The sequence below is a fragment of the Rousettus aegyptiacus genome, unplaced genomic scaffold (genome assembly GCF_014176215.1).
Source record: "Rousettus aegyptiacus isolate mRouAeg1 unplaced genomic scaffold, mRouAeg1.p scaffold_m13_p_16, whole genome shotgun sequence".
NCBI lineage: Eukaryota > Metazoa > Chordata > Mammalia > Chiroptera > Pteropodidae > Rousettus > Rousettus aegyptiacus.
Genome location: NW_023416291.1, coordinates 24542468 through 24559942, shown reverse-complemented (window position 1 = coordinate 24559942; position 17475 = coordinate 24542468). Strand labels below are relative to the sequence as shown.

Here is a 17475-nt window from a genome sequence, read left to right as displayed (position 1 = left end):
TTTTTACATATGGAAAAAAGAGTCAGTACGTGACATAGAGAATATTCAGAAGATCAGCAACTCCTTAGAATGCTGTGAGAATTAGAGTTAGGCTACAAGCATTACAAACTACATCTTGATTTAGGGAAGACAACCAACTACACCCTTTGAAAAACGCATTTGCAAATGAGAACATAAAGAGTGTTTCACTAGTACCAAATAAAGAATAGTTCTAGTATACTTGTACATTATAGCCTCATGACTTTAAAGTCAGCAAAGTTTAGAATATAAAAATTGATGTAGAAAAGTAAACTAGTCAACCATAAGTAAAAAGGAAAGCATATTTATTACCCTATTTAATAGACTTAATATAAAATAGAAAATTGATTTCCATTAAATATTAGAAAAATTATATTTCTATGGCCCGAATAATAAAGAATCTTCCATAGGAACTTGTTGCTTCATAGTTGCATTAATTTTAAAAGGCATCCTCAGAATGACAGGTATTTTTTAATAAAAACTCAAAACCTGATTTGTAATATTATGAGCAATACTCATACAGTACATTAATATGCTGAAAGTTTTATGGACACCAAGCCAAAGTTAAATATGTCTACAGTGTATTAACATTCTCAGAGCAATAAATTCAGCAAGAATATTTTGGGGTAAAAAAAAAGGAATATGAAAATAAACAAATGTGGAACTACAGGAAATAAACAAATGTGGAACTACAGTGGAGAGAGTTTCAAGGAATTAGTATTATATTTAAAATGGAAAACAGAAAGCAGAAGAACATGCTGAAAATAATAAATTGCTCCTCTTAATTTCCTCTGAAGAGAAAATAATGTGACCATTTGCATCCTTTTCCTTTGATATATGAGAAATACAGCCACCTTCTTCTCTTGACTTTAGTGCAACAGTACCCAACAGCTAACTCATGTTTGTATGGTGGGTTAGGAATTTCAGTCCATAAGCTTAGTCATACATGATATTTCACAACGTTAAATTTTCTTCGGTGCTGCTTAAATCCAACAGTGAGTTCCCTTCACTAAAATAGTCTCTCCTCTCATGGCAATTCCCCAGGAAAGGCAATGGTTCTCGAATCTTACCTCAGACCAAATTATCAGAGTTGTCATTCTATCATAGTTGCCAGTTCATAGTGGTTGCCACCAAGACTCTTACTGTCCAAGCTACTTGGTTGTTTCAAATCCAGCAATTCTGCCTGTCTCATAAAAATAAAGTTTGTCAACTCCAAGAGCCCCAGTGCATGGAGTGTGGTCTCCCATGTGTTCCACACAGGAGGTCTTGCCATCAGGGCACCTCCACAGTCCAGGGTGGTGGCCTCCATCACTCCTCGACTCAACAGTGTCTGGTTGGGGAGTCTTTCTCTTTCCTCCCTGGGACATCTCGCATGATCCCTTCAGGCTGCTTAGGCACGCCTAAAAATAGAAGGAACAGCTTTCATCAGCCTTTTAGCAGCTTCCTTTGCCAAACCACAAAAAATCACTGAAGTTTATGTCCTGGCTTGCTTTGGCTTGAAATGAGAAGGGTGGTGGCCATCAAAGAGAAAGCACGAATAGTGATTAACTTATCAATAATTTTTTGTTATGCTGACATTGCCTATTTCATGTACTAGTAGGAATTTTTAGCACCCACTCTGTGTGGACATGCATCCTCCCCTTCAATTTCTTGTTACTATTCTCCTTCTCAGCTCAGGACCTTGGTATGCCATCTTCCTTAGCTTCAAATCCATCCTTTAGTCTCCTTTCTTTCCGATTTTTAAAATCACTTACCTTGTGAAACTTTTCAACAATTCATCTCTAAATATTGTCATGGAATGACATGTCCTTGGCAATTGTTTCTGTAGACTGAAGGATACTAATATTTTATGATAATCCATAACTGCTCAGTAGGATTGCTGCTTTTTCTAGCTCTTGTATTATTTTATCAGGCCCCAAATCATTGGGCTTGGACTGGTATGAAATATGAACAAAAACTTAGGTTAAGACACAATTTACAATGAACTTTTAACTTCCAGAAGTGGAAAAGTAAATCAATTTTTATACTTTTACTATTTATAACAAACTAGGATAACAAATTCTAAGAATTTATCCTAAAGATATACTCACACACATGTAAAAATGATGTCTATACAAAACTATTTATTGTATAGACATCATACACAGAGAGAGAGAGAGAGAGAGAGAGCGAGAGAGAGAGCTATATATGCATAATGAAATAATGAGCAGATCTTAAAAAATAGAACATGGAGCTCTTTTCAATATGGTATGATCATTAAAATATATTATATAGTTTTTTTAAATTAGGTAAATTTTTTAATTAGGTAAAGAGCACTGTATATAACATGCAATCATTTGTATGGAAAAGGAAGAAAAAGAAGATATATTTGCATTTGCTAATATGAGCATAAAATATCTCTGGAAGGATGTTCAAGAAATAACGATGGTTCCTTGTGATAACAGAAATAGGGTGGTGAAGGATAGAGAGAGAAGCAAGAATTTTTTATAAACATGACTGTATAATCTATTAAAATAAATAAATACTTTTAAATGTTTTAAAATAAAAATTAATGGATAAATCTGTTAGACTTCCATATCTGAATAAAATGGTGTAATATGGGCCAGATTTACCTTGTCACCTGAAAAATAGAATGAAATATATAAAACAGTGGTTTTTAAGACACTCAGCATCTGGCAATGAGGGGCATTGATCCCTGAGTGATGTGAAATAAGGTGAGGCCTATAATCGCAGCAGCTTACTGACTCTAGAGAGTATCTAGGTTGTGATATATGGAAGGGAAACCGTGGTGGGGCCCAGCCTGAACTGATATGGAACTGAGAGTCTGAGGAGAACAGGGCAGCTAGAATTTCAATGGCAGGATACCGCAAGAAGAGAGCTATGCAGAGAGAACTCTGGAGAGCCACGCAGGGTACCCCTAGAATGTTCAGCAGAGCACTGATAAGAGCACATGTGCGAAGAAACTACCCAGGATTAAAAAAAAGAAGCACTCAAGACAATTAGAAGTAACAGTGTACAGAATGCACACAAGGTGGGGGGTAGTGTCTGGTCCTACCAGCTAGACTGAAAAAACCTGATGGTTTGCAAGATATTGAATAGAAGACACAGAAGGATCTTACCTTAAGGGTAGTGAATAATTTGCCCTAGATTGTGCACTGCTCCAGTCCTGCTTAATAAATCTTAAGAGCAAAACCCAAAAGGGTTAAACTATTTCCGGGTAATGTAACTGCATCCCAGAACAAAGCTCGAAAATGGTTAAAAGTCCACCAAAATATCCAGGACCGAAAAATATGAACATTCTAGAATCCAGTGAAAAAATTTCCAGGCATGCAAAGAAGCAGCAATATATGGCTTATAGTGAGTAGATAATTAAATCAATTGAAACTAAGAATTAACAGGCAAGAATATTAAAACTTTAATTATAACAGTATTCTATATGTTCAAAAAATTAAGTAGAGACATGAAAAATGTAAAAAGACCAAAATAAAATCCCTAGAGGTTTTATTAATGTGTGAGATGAAAAATGTATTGGACGGGATTATTAGGTTAGACATTAAAAAAAAAGAAAAAGATTAGCGAACATGAAGATACAGCAATAAAAACTATCCAAAATGAAACACAAAAAGTGAATTTTTAAAAATAAACAAAATATAATTGGAGTCTCTGGAAGATATGAAAGAATGGTAGGAACAGAAAGAATATTAAAAGAAAAAATGGTCAAAAATTGTCCAAATGTCATGAAAACTGTACCTACAGATCCGAGAAACTCAAATAATTCCAAGCCGAAGAAACTATACCAAGTCATGTCATAATAAAATTCAATAATTTAAAGAAGATAATAGAAACAGCCAAAGGACAAAAGACTTATTACGTACAGAAAAACAAAGATAAAACTAACAACACATTTCTCATGGGAAACAATACAAGTGAGAAGTGAGTGGGCAACATCTTCAGAGGATTGAAAGAAAAAAGCTGTTAACTTAGTAATAGCAACAAAGGTATCTTTAAAGAGTATAGATGAAAAATGCTGCCTTCAGATATGCCAAAGATTAAAAACCTCATCGCCAGCACACTCCCACTACAAGAAATGTTAAAGGAAGGGTTTTGGGCAGAAGGAAAATAATAATTCCAAATGGAAATCTGGATCTAAACAAAAGAATTAAGAAAGAGAAATGGTGTTCATACTGTAATTACATATATATAAATTTTATTGTTTAAATGTTTTCAAAAGATGATTGCTTAAACAAAATAATTTAATGTGGGATTTATATACAAAAGTAAAATGTATAAAAACAAAGTACAAAAGCTGAGGGGAGAGAAATGAATGCATACTATCAAAAGGTTCTTATGATATATGTTCAGTTGTATAACATCACTGGAAGGTAAACTGTGGTAAAAAGAGAGATGTATGTCTTAAACCCTACAGCAACCACAAAAATAACAAAACGAGGAGTTTTGTTAGGTCAAAAAAAAGATGCTAAATGGAACCATGAAAAATATTCAATTGACCAAAAGAAGACAGAAAAAGAGGGAAAAAGAAACAGCAAATGGGCCAAATAGAAACCAAAGAAGATGATAGATTTAAACCTAGGCATTGGAATAACTATATGAAAAGTAAGTGATCTAAATAACCCAAAGGCAGAGATTGTAAAAAAGCAAGGAAAAAAGATATACTGCCTAGAAGAAAACCACTTCAAATAGAAAGACACAAAGAGTTTTAAAACTAAAGTATAAGGATAAAAAACGTTATAAATACTAGCTTTTAGATAATACAAATCTAAAGAAAGTGAAAGTGGCTATATTAATATCAGACAAAATAGGTGTCAGAGCAAAGGATGTTACCAGGGTGAGGAAAGTCTTTTATAATGATAATGAGGTCAATTAATCAAGAGCAAATAAAAATCCTAAACATTTATGAATCTACTAACAGAGCTACAAAATACATGAAGCAAAAATCTGATAGAACAGCAAGAAGAAATAAATCCAAAATTATAGTCGTAGACTTCAATATTTCTCTCTCAATAACTGATAGAATGAGGAGACAGAAAATCAATTAGAATATAGAAGACTTGAACACTATCAACCAACTTTCCCTAATAAACCTTTATAGACCACTCACTCAGCAGCAACAAAAATATATTCTTTTCAAATACACATGAAACATTTACCAAAATAGACCATATTCTGAGCCATTAAAAAGTCAATTATAAAAGGATTCAAGTCATACAAAGTATATTCTCTGACCACAGTGGAATTAAATGAAAATCGATAGCTCAAAAAATATCCCCAAATATTTGGGAACTAAATTATATACTTCTTTATAACCAATAGATCAAAAAGTGAGAGAAGTCAGGAATTATTTTTGAACATAATGAAAATAGGAATACTACACATTAGGTTTTTGTGGGGGATTCTGCTAAAGCAGTACTTAGGGGAGATTTATAGTTCTAAATATCTATATTAGAAAAAAGGAAAAGTCTCAACTCAGTAATCTCAGCTTCCACCTTAAGCAACTAGAAAAAAAAGAGCAAATTAGATACAAAGTAGATGAATTACAACAATACAGACCAAAGAGAAATCAATGAAATACAAAACAGAAAAACCAAAAGCTACTTCTTTAAACAAATCAATAAAATCGATAAATCTCTAGCCAGACTGACTAGGGGGAAAAAAAGAGAAATGACAAAAATCTGCTCAACAGCATTAATCATTATAGAAATGCAAAATAAACCCATAGAAGATACCATTATACTCCCATTATAATACTAAACTTCTAACAACTGTCTATATCAACTATTGATGAGGACGTGAAACAACTGAAACTCGAACACTGCTGTGGGAATATAAAATGATACGGACACTTTGGAAAACAGCGTGGCAGTTTCTTAAAAGGTTAAACATTTCTGTTCTAGTCATTCCACTAGTGGGCATTTCCTCAGGAGAAATGAAAGCATACGTTCACACAAAGAGTAGTACACAAAATTAATAGCAGCTTTATGTGTAATAATCCAAAACTGGAAACAACCCAAATGTTCATCAATAGGTAAAATGGATAATCAAACTGCAAATAGAGTCCATTCAGCATTAAAAAAGAATGAACTATTAATACATGCTACATCGATGCATCTCAATGATGCCAAACAGAAGAAGGCAGAACAGAAAAGAGTACATCCTATATGATTCCTTTTATATGAAATTCTAGAAAATACAAACTAATCTATAGTGACAGGAAGCCGACCGATGTTTGCCTAGAGGAAGGGAATGAAGAGAGGGTCAGGAGGGAGGGATGACAATGAAGAAACTTTTGGGGAATGATGAATATGTTCATTTTCTTGAATAAAGGTGCACAGGGGTATACACACCTATGTCAAAACTTATCAAATTATACATTTTAAAACATATGCAATTCATTTATGTCAACTATATCTCAATCAAGCTGTTTAAAAGATTAATGAACAAATATGAATAAATACGTAAATAAATCAAAGGTTTGTTTATTACCAGTCATTCACACTAATCGAAGAAACACTAATTTATTTGGGCCTTAGTAAAAATACCAATGAAGATAAAGAAGATCAATTTGTATTAATTTTATTTTGCCTAAAATTAACCTAAAATGGACTACATAATTTGTTATTTTAGAAATGCATTTAGAAAACAAGTATGTTTCCAACAACTTACTTAGACAATCAAAAAATCAATATAGGACTTTCTCTTGCCCAATATCTGTATTAATTCTATATCTATGGTAATTCTAGTTTTAAGATTCATTCTGCACAGTGCAAATTTTGAGGTCCTTTTGTCTTATGTTTTACACAATTGAATAAGAATATATTTGTATGACTTAAGATCTTTCTATTTGTGATTCAGATTGAGCAGGACTGAGAATTTATGTCCAAACCCTACAGAAGCAAAGGTTACACTATGGTAATTTGTTCATTGGGAGCTGCACCCAATACATGTTACAGTACTAATTTGTTCCAGCTACAGCTGTAATTCCACTCTGAAATTCAGTGTGTGGAAAATGAGAAAAGATTAGGCTGCTGGAGAGAGGAATAAAGTAAGGTGCATCTAGGTCTAGGACTTTTATTTCAAACAAAATTGAAAATTACATGAGATTCTTTATGTTTTGGGGGTTTTTTTTCTGATTCTTGCTCACTTTCTCAGAGGGAGAAATAAGTCCCTCTTCCTGCCTTGTAATCTTTCCATTTACACAGAGTCTACACATTAAAAAACATTCTTAAAGTAATTAGGCCAAGTACCATCTTAACCTGTAAAGTCTTTGTAACATGTAATACACTTAAATTCAGGTTTATGTTGCTCAAATGCCTCGTAAAAATTTACCAAGAGCACGTCTTTGGTTTATCTGTGAATTAGTGTGTCTAATACATTTATACATACTTTTAAATGTGTATCTTCAACATTTAATGCTTTGTACCTTTATTTCTAAATATTTTTTGTTTCAAAAAGTTTTTCAAAACTGTCACAAAAACTATGCTGACAATGAGTGTGTTTACAGATCTGCTTTGTCTGCATAAGGGTATTCTCTAATGATTTTATACCCACATTTATGTAATTGCTTCTTTTCACCCCCAAACACTGAAAGAGAAACAGTGTGGCATAGAGCTCAGGGCTTTGAAATCAGAGCACCTGAGCTTCGGCACCGTCACACAGCAGCCGGGGACTGTTCCTGACCTCTCTCTGCCTGTTTCTTCAAATATTACATAAGGATGACATTTGTAGGTAGAGTTGCTGTGAAGATTAATCAGGGGAGTGGGGTAAAACTCTTAGCCAAAGAATAATATAATTAAAGTGAAAAGACCTAGTTTAAATTCCAACTTTGCCATGGTAATTACATAACCAATTCTGTTGCTTATTGTAGTCTGTCCATGGTCTGTAAAATAGACATGACCTGGAAATGGTAGATGCTCAGTAAATATGTCCTGAGAGATTCAATCAAAGATATTGTCTACAGCAGTGTTTTCTGTATTTTTATCTGATGTGATAAGATCCTTTTCACTTTGAGGAAAAGCCATAAAATAGAGAGCTATTTCTCAACATATCAGTTACTAATGGCCATGTATTTCTCTCTAATGATCAACATATGGAGCCAATGTGGCTCTATGGGGCACTGGTGCAGTGACATTAGAACCTAAACTGCAAAGTTTAAAGCTTATGAGAATGCCAAGGCCGGATGAGAACCTTATATCCACTTAGAGAAAACTGCAGCTAAAGAGTTCCATGCAAGTGGCCACTGAAAATACCTTGAATTTGCTTCTTTCTTTCTTTTTTTTTTTTCCAAGCAAAATGCCATTGTCCCTGATGTTCACTGTCCTTTAAATATTATTTTGTTCATTTCACAGGTCTCCTGTTATGGCTGGAGGTCTCTTTGCTGTGAATCGAAAATGGTTTTGGGAGTTAGGTGGCTATGATCCAGGTTTAGAGATCTGGGGAGGAGAGCAGTACGAAATCTCTTTTAAGGTAAGCCACCGAGACCCTCTTCACACTATGTCTACATAATGTTGATGATTCTTATAGAATGCCATCCTTTTGTTTTGTGATCTATGTTGTGAGAAGGCTTAACAAAAATAGACATGTCACCTTCCCACGTCAGCTTTTGGATGAGAGAAGCAACTTCCTTCTGATGGTGCAGGGAGATGTAGCCATGCCGTAAAAGAAATGCATACAAGTCACAATTCAAATCCTGTCTGCAGGCAGGAAACTTGGTGTGCAGAGAAGACCTACTGCCCCCCTGAGAAGTGCATTCCTTCTGAAGTAATTAAAATATATAAACAGGAGATGAATTTTTTTCATATAAAGATGAAAAAAATTGAGTTTATTAGGGCTTTTTTCCTTTGTATTTTATTCTAGAAACAGTAGTTCACATTTCGATCATAACCAGTTATTTCAAAATTTCAATAATAGAAATTTTAAAATGTAAATGACAAATTATACAATTCCAAAATAATCAAAATTTTAAATATTTTTTCATATGAAATTCCCCATCTCTCTACTTGCTTTGACTGTAAATACTCAGTAAAATTATATACTTTATTGTATGTGTACATATGATAGAATATCAAATTTTAGGATTTATAAATTAAAAACTACTGCAACATGTGAAGACTATATAAACAAAGCAAAATAAACTGTACTAAAGGTTGTACTCCAAACCTCCAAGATGTTTTTTTAAAAAAAAAATCTCATAAAAGAAAAATAGTCATTTTCTTTTTTTACCTTATCATTGTCACTATTAGAAGATAGATTGATTCTTGCAAAATTTATCATATAGAAATCTCTTATTAAATAAATCAGCTTTTCCTAATTGCTTCCATTATGAAATCAAACCAATTGTTACTGAGAGAAAAAAATATATATCCTGAATAATAAAAGTCAAACTTAAGAATCCAGCCAAATTTTTTTAATTGATGTATAAAAGGAAAATGATAAAAACTGATTTTTATAGAACTGTAACAGCTATAGTCAATGTGTTAACAGAACTGATATGTTGTCCTCAAAATGTCATAAAATAAATATTCCCAAAGAGATACTCAGGGGGCATGAATGAAGGCTTCAGGACACGTAGAATTTTACATCTCACTTATGCAAGCAGTAACCCTTGAAATACCATTTACTAGATTAATGCTTATTTTTTAACCATTATTCAGACACATATAATATCACATCTAAGGTACTTTTTTTTCTTAGCCTTTTTATAAATACATGGTTTAAAATCCTTGAATTTACCCATGTCTTTGGTTTCCTCCGTTATGGCTACACACTTGTCATATTATATATGGCAGAAGGTAATAATAATATAAGTAATAATAATATAAATAGCATCTACTACATTTACCTAGCAGTATGAGCCAGATGCTGAGCTTTATATGCATTATATAATTTAAAGTCACAACTCTAAGAGGTGGGTGTTATTTCATTTTATAAATGAAGAAATTAAGAGAAAGTTTTAAAGATTTTCAATTAAAATTTTTTAAGTTGTTTTCAATTACAGTTGACATTCGATATTATTTTATATTAGTTTCAGGTGTACAGGATAGTGGTTAGACATCTATATAATGTACAAAGTGATCCCCTCCAGTACCCATCTGACACCATACATAGTTATTACAATATTATTGACTATATTCCTTATCCTGTACTTTACATCCCCATGACTATTTTATAACTACCAATTTGTACTTCTTAATCCCTTCACTTTTTTCACCCAGCCCCCAATACCAATTCCCACCTGGCGATCATCAGTTTGTCACTTAAGGATTAAAATGCTCCATTTCTGCTTAATTGCAGAGATGCAGAAATATGAATTAATCTGACACCCAAGTCATATCTACCAACTCATTCTAGAGTTCACTGATCTCTATATAATAGTTCCCCTCACTGAACAGAGGCAAGTATCTTCATTATAGTCTAATAACAAAGCAGCAAACTTGCTGCAGACCCTGGACAAAATAGCGGTGATGATTAGATATTGCCCAAAGCTGGGTGCAAAGTTTATCTTCGACTTGAAGAACAGAATGTTACATTTGACCCCAGCATTAAAGATAAAAATAGCATTGCTATATTTGCACTATCATCAGAATTCAAGGAATGCCCTTTACCTTTCACCATTCAAGAGTTTTTTTCTCTTAATTCATAAATTCTTTAAAATATTATTATGAAAATTTCAATTAAGCAGGAGAATACTTCTTTTGAATAATGAACTGGATGATGGATAAAATTGTTATTGAATATCTGGAGAGTTTGCAGAATATACATTTGCATTCTAAATCACAAAAGTGATTAAGACCAACATAAACTTACATCTCTCACTTCTCTGTCACTGGTATCTATCGCATCTCTTCTAGATGACCTGTGATTTTATTACCCCGTTTCCAATTTTTTACTTATCTGTCATTCTGAAGGATATAATTGGGATGCAGACCTGTCAGCTTCATCTAGAAACCATGGCAACAGCGCTGTGAGTTCAGGACTAAATTGCCCTAGGTTGTTTGGTTAGAATGACAGATTCTTTAGCAACAGCTGTCTTACAGGGTCCCATTTCAGACATATCCCTTCATTCTTCTAGCTATTGTGTGATGACTTTGGGGTTTCTGTCCTCCTTATTAGTATTTGTAACATGAGGGGGACAGACTTAAATAGGCTTTGATAGAATTTGCACTGAAGCAAGAAGAATTGTCTCCATGTGAAAAGAATCAAAAGAGTTGTACACAAATAGCTTAGCTAAATGATATTATATAAAACTATTTGAAACAAAAGAAAAAATAAAATTAAAAATAAAATATTGGGGACATATGCCATAAATTGCAATTCATTCTACAGTGTAAAATTAATTCTACAGTGGTTGGCACTTAAGGTTTGGGAAATTTGTATGAATAACTGAGAGTTCACTGGTCTATTTCATACCATAATATAGAAATTGTTTTAAGTCTAGAACTTAAAATCTCTAATTCAAAAGATTTCTATCTATGATTATCAGGCATCTTTGCTAGCCTTTTACTTTTCAACCAAAGAATCATGTCAGCAAAGTTAATGTTGAGATTTCATCTCTGAATGAAAATATTTCCAGAAAGCTCTGCTTTGGATGAAGGATGTAGTTTTTAGTCAAACAATACCTGGTTAAGAGTGTTCCTTGATTCTTTTTCTCTGTAAACATCTTTCCTTCCTTTATCTTTTTTTAAATTTTCAAATCAAATTTATCAGGTGGCCTTGGTTAATAAAATTACATAGGTTTCAAGTGTATCATTCGATAACACATCATCCATATAGTGCATTGTGTGTTCACCACCCTCCTTCTTTTCTCTAGCATCTGATGAGATGAGTAGATTTAATGCTATAACATAGAAGCCAACATAGTGTAATTTTCAAGAGTCAGTAAAGGAAAAGATCTCTCCAGAGAAATGATCCGTCTGCTCTGTGCTCAGTCTTTAGTACATTTTAGTAGGAATCTGAACTCCTACTAGGCCTAGAATCATCCAGCCATCCTTCGAGTGTTGCTAGGTCAGCAGCTGCTTGGGAAGAGAAAGCCGTGTTTAGTCAGCCATTCACCACGCTTTTATTGAACATCTAATTTATGTCAGTCATTGTTCTAGGTCCTCGATTTGGAGTTATAGCTGGAAACAAAGGGGAGACCACGACAGACTGCCCAGTGTGGCATATCCCGCCTCTTTAAATGTTGTCTACCATTTAAGTTCCTGAAATCATATTAAAACCGTTGAGTCTCTGATTTTCCAGAGTGCATTTTTACATCTATTTCCAAAAGATGAAAGTCCAAATGTTTGCATTTTCATATGATCTGTCCTTCAATTGCAGAAAACTCTTCTGAGAAAATCGAGTGAGCAATAAACACTAATTAGGCACCACAAGGTTTAGAATAAAGCCTGGGGACTAACTGACTCTCTATTCCACAAAATTTTCTGACACAGACATAAAGTTTAGATTCAGGTAGAAGAGCATTAAATGTGGTTTGGGCTGCCCTTTCTCAGCCTCGAGAACTTATCAACATAGCCCCACATTGATCCAATATTTCTTGGGCCATCTATAGGCCAGGAAGAGCTCTTGATCACTAGCCTTAGCTGTACAGAAATATCCATGATTCCAGGTGAGATGACTATGGGAACCATATGTCCTAGAGTGAACCTACCAAATCTGGGGTGACACACAGCCTATTTCAGAAGCCACTCTTAATGGATTATTATACTCTTACGCAATCACCTTTGTTTTGTACTGTCATCGTTCTCATGTATTGAGCTTAAGATTCAGACAGTTAAGAAAACTTTAACTTATGCCTCACAATCTTTCAGACCTTATCAGTCATTAATTCATTCAATAGACATTTATTTATTGACTACAATGTGCCAACTCTGGGCCAAGCTCTTGAGAGTCAAAGATAAATACGAGAAGATTCTCACTGTAGAGGAGCTTACTCTTTAGTAGCAGCATGAGAATTAATTTGCTGCAATTACTCATCCTCAGAATTGTTTGGAATATATTTTATTTTCATATTCATAGTAGTAATTTGGGAAATACACGATAGCCTCTTCGCTGGTCTCCTTTCCTCTCTTCTTTCTTCTCTTTCAACCTATCTCCACATTTCATTTATTCTTTCAGTTACCTTGCTTTCTCCTCCTAAATGTTCCCATTTGCCCATAATTACCACACAAATCAAATGAACAAACTGAATCATAAACCATGCACTTTCTATCAATTATCTGCTTGTTTCAATGTACACTGCAAACCAGCGTGACTAGTGTCTTCCTTTCCTTCCCAGAAGATAGGCAGCTACCCTTCCATATCTGTGCCTATTTGTTGCAGAGACTTTAACTAACCAGTCAGACTGTTCTTTCCTGAAAAATGTATTTATCCTCTCTACAAATATTAATCGGTAACTTTCACCATGAGTCCATGTATCATGCAAGCTAGACTCTGCAGAAAAAAGCAAAGGAAGCCCACTGGATCAAGTACAATTGAGTATTTTGCCCATTAAACATAAATGCCAATTAAAGCCAAAAAAAAAAAAAACTATATTAAGAATTTCCTCTAAAGTAAAACATGTAAATGTACTTTTATTCACCAGTGTTCTAATGCACAAGAACTAAAGCTTTTCTTTTGAAATATGGGCCCACTTATTGGAGTGAAAGTAAGGGTGCATAAACCACACCCGCACTGCATTCTCTGTGAGTTCCAGTTTGGGATCTTTTAAATTAGAATGAGATCCTAATGACACTTTGAAGTTATCTTAATGCAGTAATAGAATCCTTCTGATTTTTTTTTTATGATTTTACCCAATCTTTTATTGTTACTTCACCCACGTCTAATTTGACAGCACTTTTTTAACAATTCAACCCTTTCAAATGCCTCGAATTAGTTTTGACATGAGCAATGATTCTTTCTCTTTCCATAACTATTTCATCAGTTTAAGTGGTATTTAATTTAATTACACAATTACAATTTTTTAAAATCAGCATAATCACATTTGGGAAGGAAAGCACTGCCTTTGAAGTAAGCACGTAACTTAACTATTGGGAGCAAAAGGCTCTAAGTGTATTTAACACAGCCCTTATTCAGCATAGCTTTTCTATCATATGAATGCCATTCAACATGTTTACAGAAGAAATAGAGAGCGATGGTTAATAAATTAAATTGATTGAACAGAGATTCTTTCCTTGTTGTCAAAAACTTTCAGCCTAATGAGAGACAGAAAAATCTCAGAGGTGTGAGCCCTGATGCCTTTGGAAGGAGGCGAACTTCCCACTCGTTCAGATCAGGTCTGGGATGAGGCTCTCCCTCCCAGTCCTCATCCTTACCCAGGTGTCCTGGTCCCCTGACCTTTGTCCAGGGGGCTCACAGATACCCAGGTTTTGAACAGCCAGTGTCTTACAGAGATGAGCCCCAGGAGAGTTAGCTCGGTGCCCTTACCCTTGTTTCTCCCGCTCTACACCCTGGTCCTACGGACTGCTTCTTTCTCCTGATTTTTCAATGTCACGTCTTTTTCCTTTTCCCAGGCCCAATCTTGTGTAGTCTCTAAAGTAAAAACAAACAAACAAACAAAAATCAGTCCTAAGATAAGCCTCTGGGGTTTCTTTGAATTGTTGCTTTTACTTTGGTGTGTAGCTAGGGAAGAAAATGCTCCTGGAGAAAAAAACGGAAGGTGCGAACTACTGAACATGGCAAAATGAATACTTCAAGTTATAATCTGGCCACACGCAAATAAGCCTATACATTTTAAAGGGACTAAAATGTGTCTGAGATTTTAATAGACAGCATATGTTTATTTGTATCCTTTAATAACAAAATCTTTACATGAAGCTACATATGTCCCAAAGTTCTGGCCACTCTATTCTATTACTTGGTTCCTTAACAAGAAAAAGTAATGAGTTAACACTTAAAGGTCATTGAATTTAATTTCTTACCCCATTCGACACTAATGAGAAGTAAAAATATAACTTCTATTTTATAATTGCAAAGACGGGCTTTTACTTAGTCAATATCAAAGCAGCAATTAGAATTCAGGTGTGCTCTCAAAACCATTAGGCTAATTTCTCTTTGCTAGGAAAATAGAAGACTTTATGCCCTTGGTAGAATAGTGGCCGCTGTCACTCTCTGAAACCACTTTTAAAAAGAAATGTAGTTTCTTCCTGTCTGATTTTTATTAAATATGAGGGCTGACAACTCTTGTTATGATTTAATGTAAAATTTAATTTTTACTATCTTCAAAATATATTTATTACTTAAAAAGAATTGAATATATATGATAAGGACTAATCATTGAATATAGAATGTTCAATTCTTAAACAAGAAAACAGCCATTAATTTAAGATTGCCATAGCTTAGTAAACCATGTCCTCTAGAGCTTAACATCATTCTGGAGCTTCTCAAGAAAAACAGGGACTTTATTTATTTGTACTTTATTTATTTATTTATTAATCAAAATTAATGGGCACATAATGGAATATACAGATGATGTATTATAAAATAGTACACCTGAAACTTAAAACCAATGTTACTCCAATAAAGTTAATTTAAAATCATTAACAAGTCTACAAAATTAAATTTAAAGTTTCCTACATAGCACATAGTAGTCATCAAAAATATTTAGATATACTTATAGTTTAACAATTGAATGTTAAATTACAATATATTTATAGTTTTAAAATGGAAAAGAAAGAACTCTTAGAGATCACTCAAAAAAAAAGAACAAGAAACAGGAACAAAAAAACTTAACTTTATCCTTGACAAATTATCAGATATCTTATCCCCAACAACAATATCATCTGCAGTAAAAGTAAATTCAATGATGTTACAATAGGGGCAGGGGAAGACGGAATGATCGCAGCCTGAAGTCAGCAGATCTCCATTTTCAAAAGTTATTGGCATGTGCTAAGAGAAAAAAAACAGCAATCACTTGTTTGAAATAATAGCAATGGGCACGGCTGCTGATAGCCAGAGCTTCCCTGGATTGAGTTTGGCACACAAAAGAAGCAGCAAATGGGAGGCTGACTTCGGTTCCAAAAAAAGTATTAAACAGACCAGCCATATCTACAGGAAGCAGGCTGTTCATGAGGCAAAATGGAGGAGAGACACTTGCTATTATGAGCAGCCCTGCAGCAGCCAATTTCTGTTGGATGCAGACAAATGAAGGGTAAACTAATTATCTCACACACAAATTTTTTGTCGTAAAGTGACTACGTACTGCAATTGGTAAAAAGAATTCACCCTATTCAAGGATGAATAATAATAATTTTTTCATGAATGTAGCCTATAAAAATACTTCTGAAAAAAAAAAGAAGAAAGGACTAAGGAGATAATATTAATGAAGTCACAGGCTCTGTAAAACAGTATTAAATGCTGAGTTTTAGGAGATTAGGCAAAACATCAATGCTGAGTTTTAGGAGATTAGGCAAAACATCAAAGGACAAGACAAAGAGATGAAAAAGAAACATAGAAGCAAGAAATAGCATAGAAGATAATGAAAAAGAAACAGATAACTATCATGGAAATGAAGGTCATATTGAAAGCAACATTAAGGAGAAGGCATATTCTAAAAATATATAGGGACATAAAAAAATGGTTGAAAAAAGGCACAAAATGAAATTATAATGAACGAAGTTAAAAAGTAATAGAGTGAAATGATGTGGAACGTAAAGGAACCCATGTTAGTGTTCCCAAGGGAAAAATTAAAATTAAAAATACATATATCAAAACCGGGAGATACAGCTAAACCAGGAGATACAGTGTTCAGAAGAAGATGTGGGTGAGGATGGGTGAAAAAGAGAAGGGAATATAGTCAATAATATTGTGATGTGTTTACGTGGTAATAGATGATTACTAGAATTATGGGGTGATCACATGATGAGGTGTAAAAATGTCAAATCATTATATTGTACACTTGAGACTAAAATAAACAAAACAAGATTGTATAGCGACTATACTTAAATAGACTTTTTTAAAAGATTTAAATTCTTAAGTTCTTACATCAACAAAAAAAGAAAGAATAAGCAAACTAAACATTCAAATCCAGTTTGCAAGTGAAAAATAAAATAAACCTAAGAAAATAAGGATAAAAGATTAATAAAGTTAAAAGAGAAGTTAATGATTTAGAAAACCGAAAACTAGTAGTGCAAAAACTGGTGGTTCTTTACAGCCAAAAATAAATAATTAGTAAGATTTAAAAATATATATATCTAAACTGACTCTGAGTGTTTTTTACCGTTACACAATTATTACAAACTTAGTGCCTTAAAACAACATAAAATTTCAGTTTCACCAGGGCCTTTGCTAAGGATTTCACAAGGCTGAAGTCAAACTTTCAGCCAGCTCTGTTCTTATTTGGAGGCTCAACCAGTGAGAGATCTGCTTCCAAGTTCCTCAGGTTGTTGGCAGAAGCCATCTCTTTGTGGTTGTGGGACTGAACCCTGCTTTCTCTTGCCGGCAACCACT

The 17475-nt window shown here is 33.8% G+C and overlaps 1 protein-coding gene and 1 long non-coding RNA gene across 4 annotated transcripts in view; one reads left to right on the top strand and one right to left on the bottom strand.

The window, feature by feature from the left end:
- GALNTL6 (polypeptide N-acetylgalactosaminyltransferase like 6) overlaps positions 1-17475 on the top strand; it is an 881484-nt gene that overhangs the window by 783370 nt on the left and 80639 nt on the right. For all 3 annotated transcript variants that reach the window (XM_016148213.2, XM_016148211.2, XM_016148214.2), the window contains one exon: positions 8382-8499. In XM_016148213.2, the coding sequence (XP_016003699.1) occupies positions 8382-8499 (118 nt within the window). The remainder of the gene's footprint in view (positions 1-8381; positions 8500-17475) is intronic.
- LOC107512549 lies at positions 1296-17399 on the bottom strand. Its single transcript, XR_001597314.2, has 3 exons — positions 17303-17399; positions 14455-14559; positions 1296-1418 (listed from the first exon to the last, which is right to left on the bottom strand). It is a non-coding gene; the product is annotated as an uncharacterized LOC107512549 (long non-coding RNA).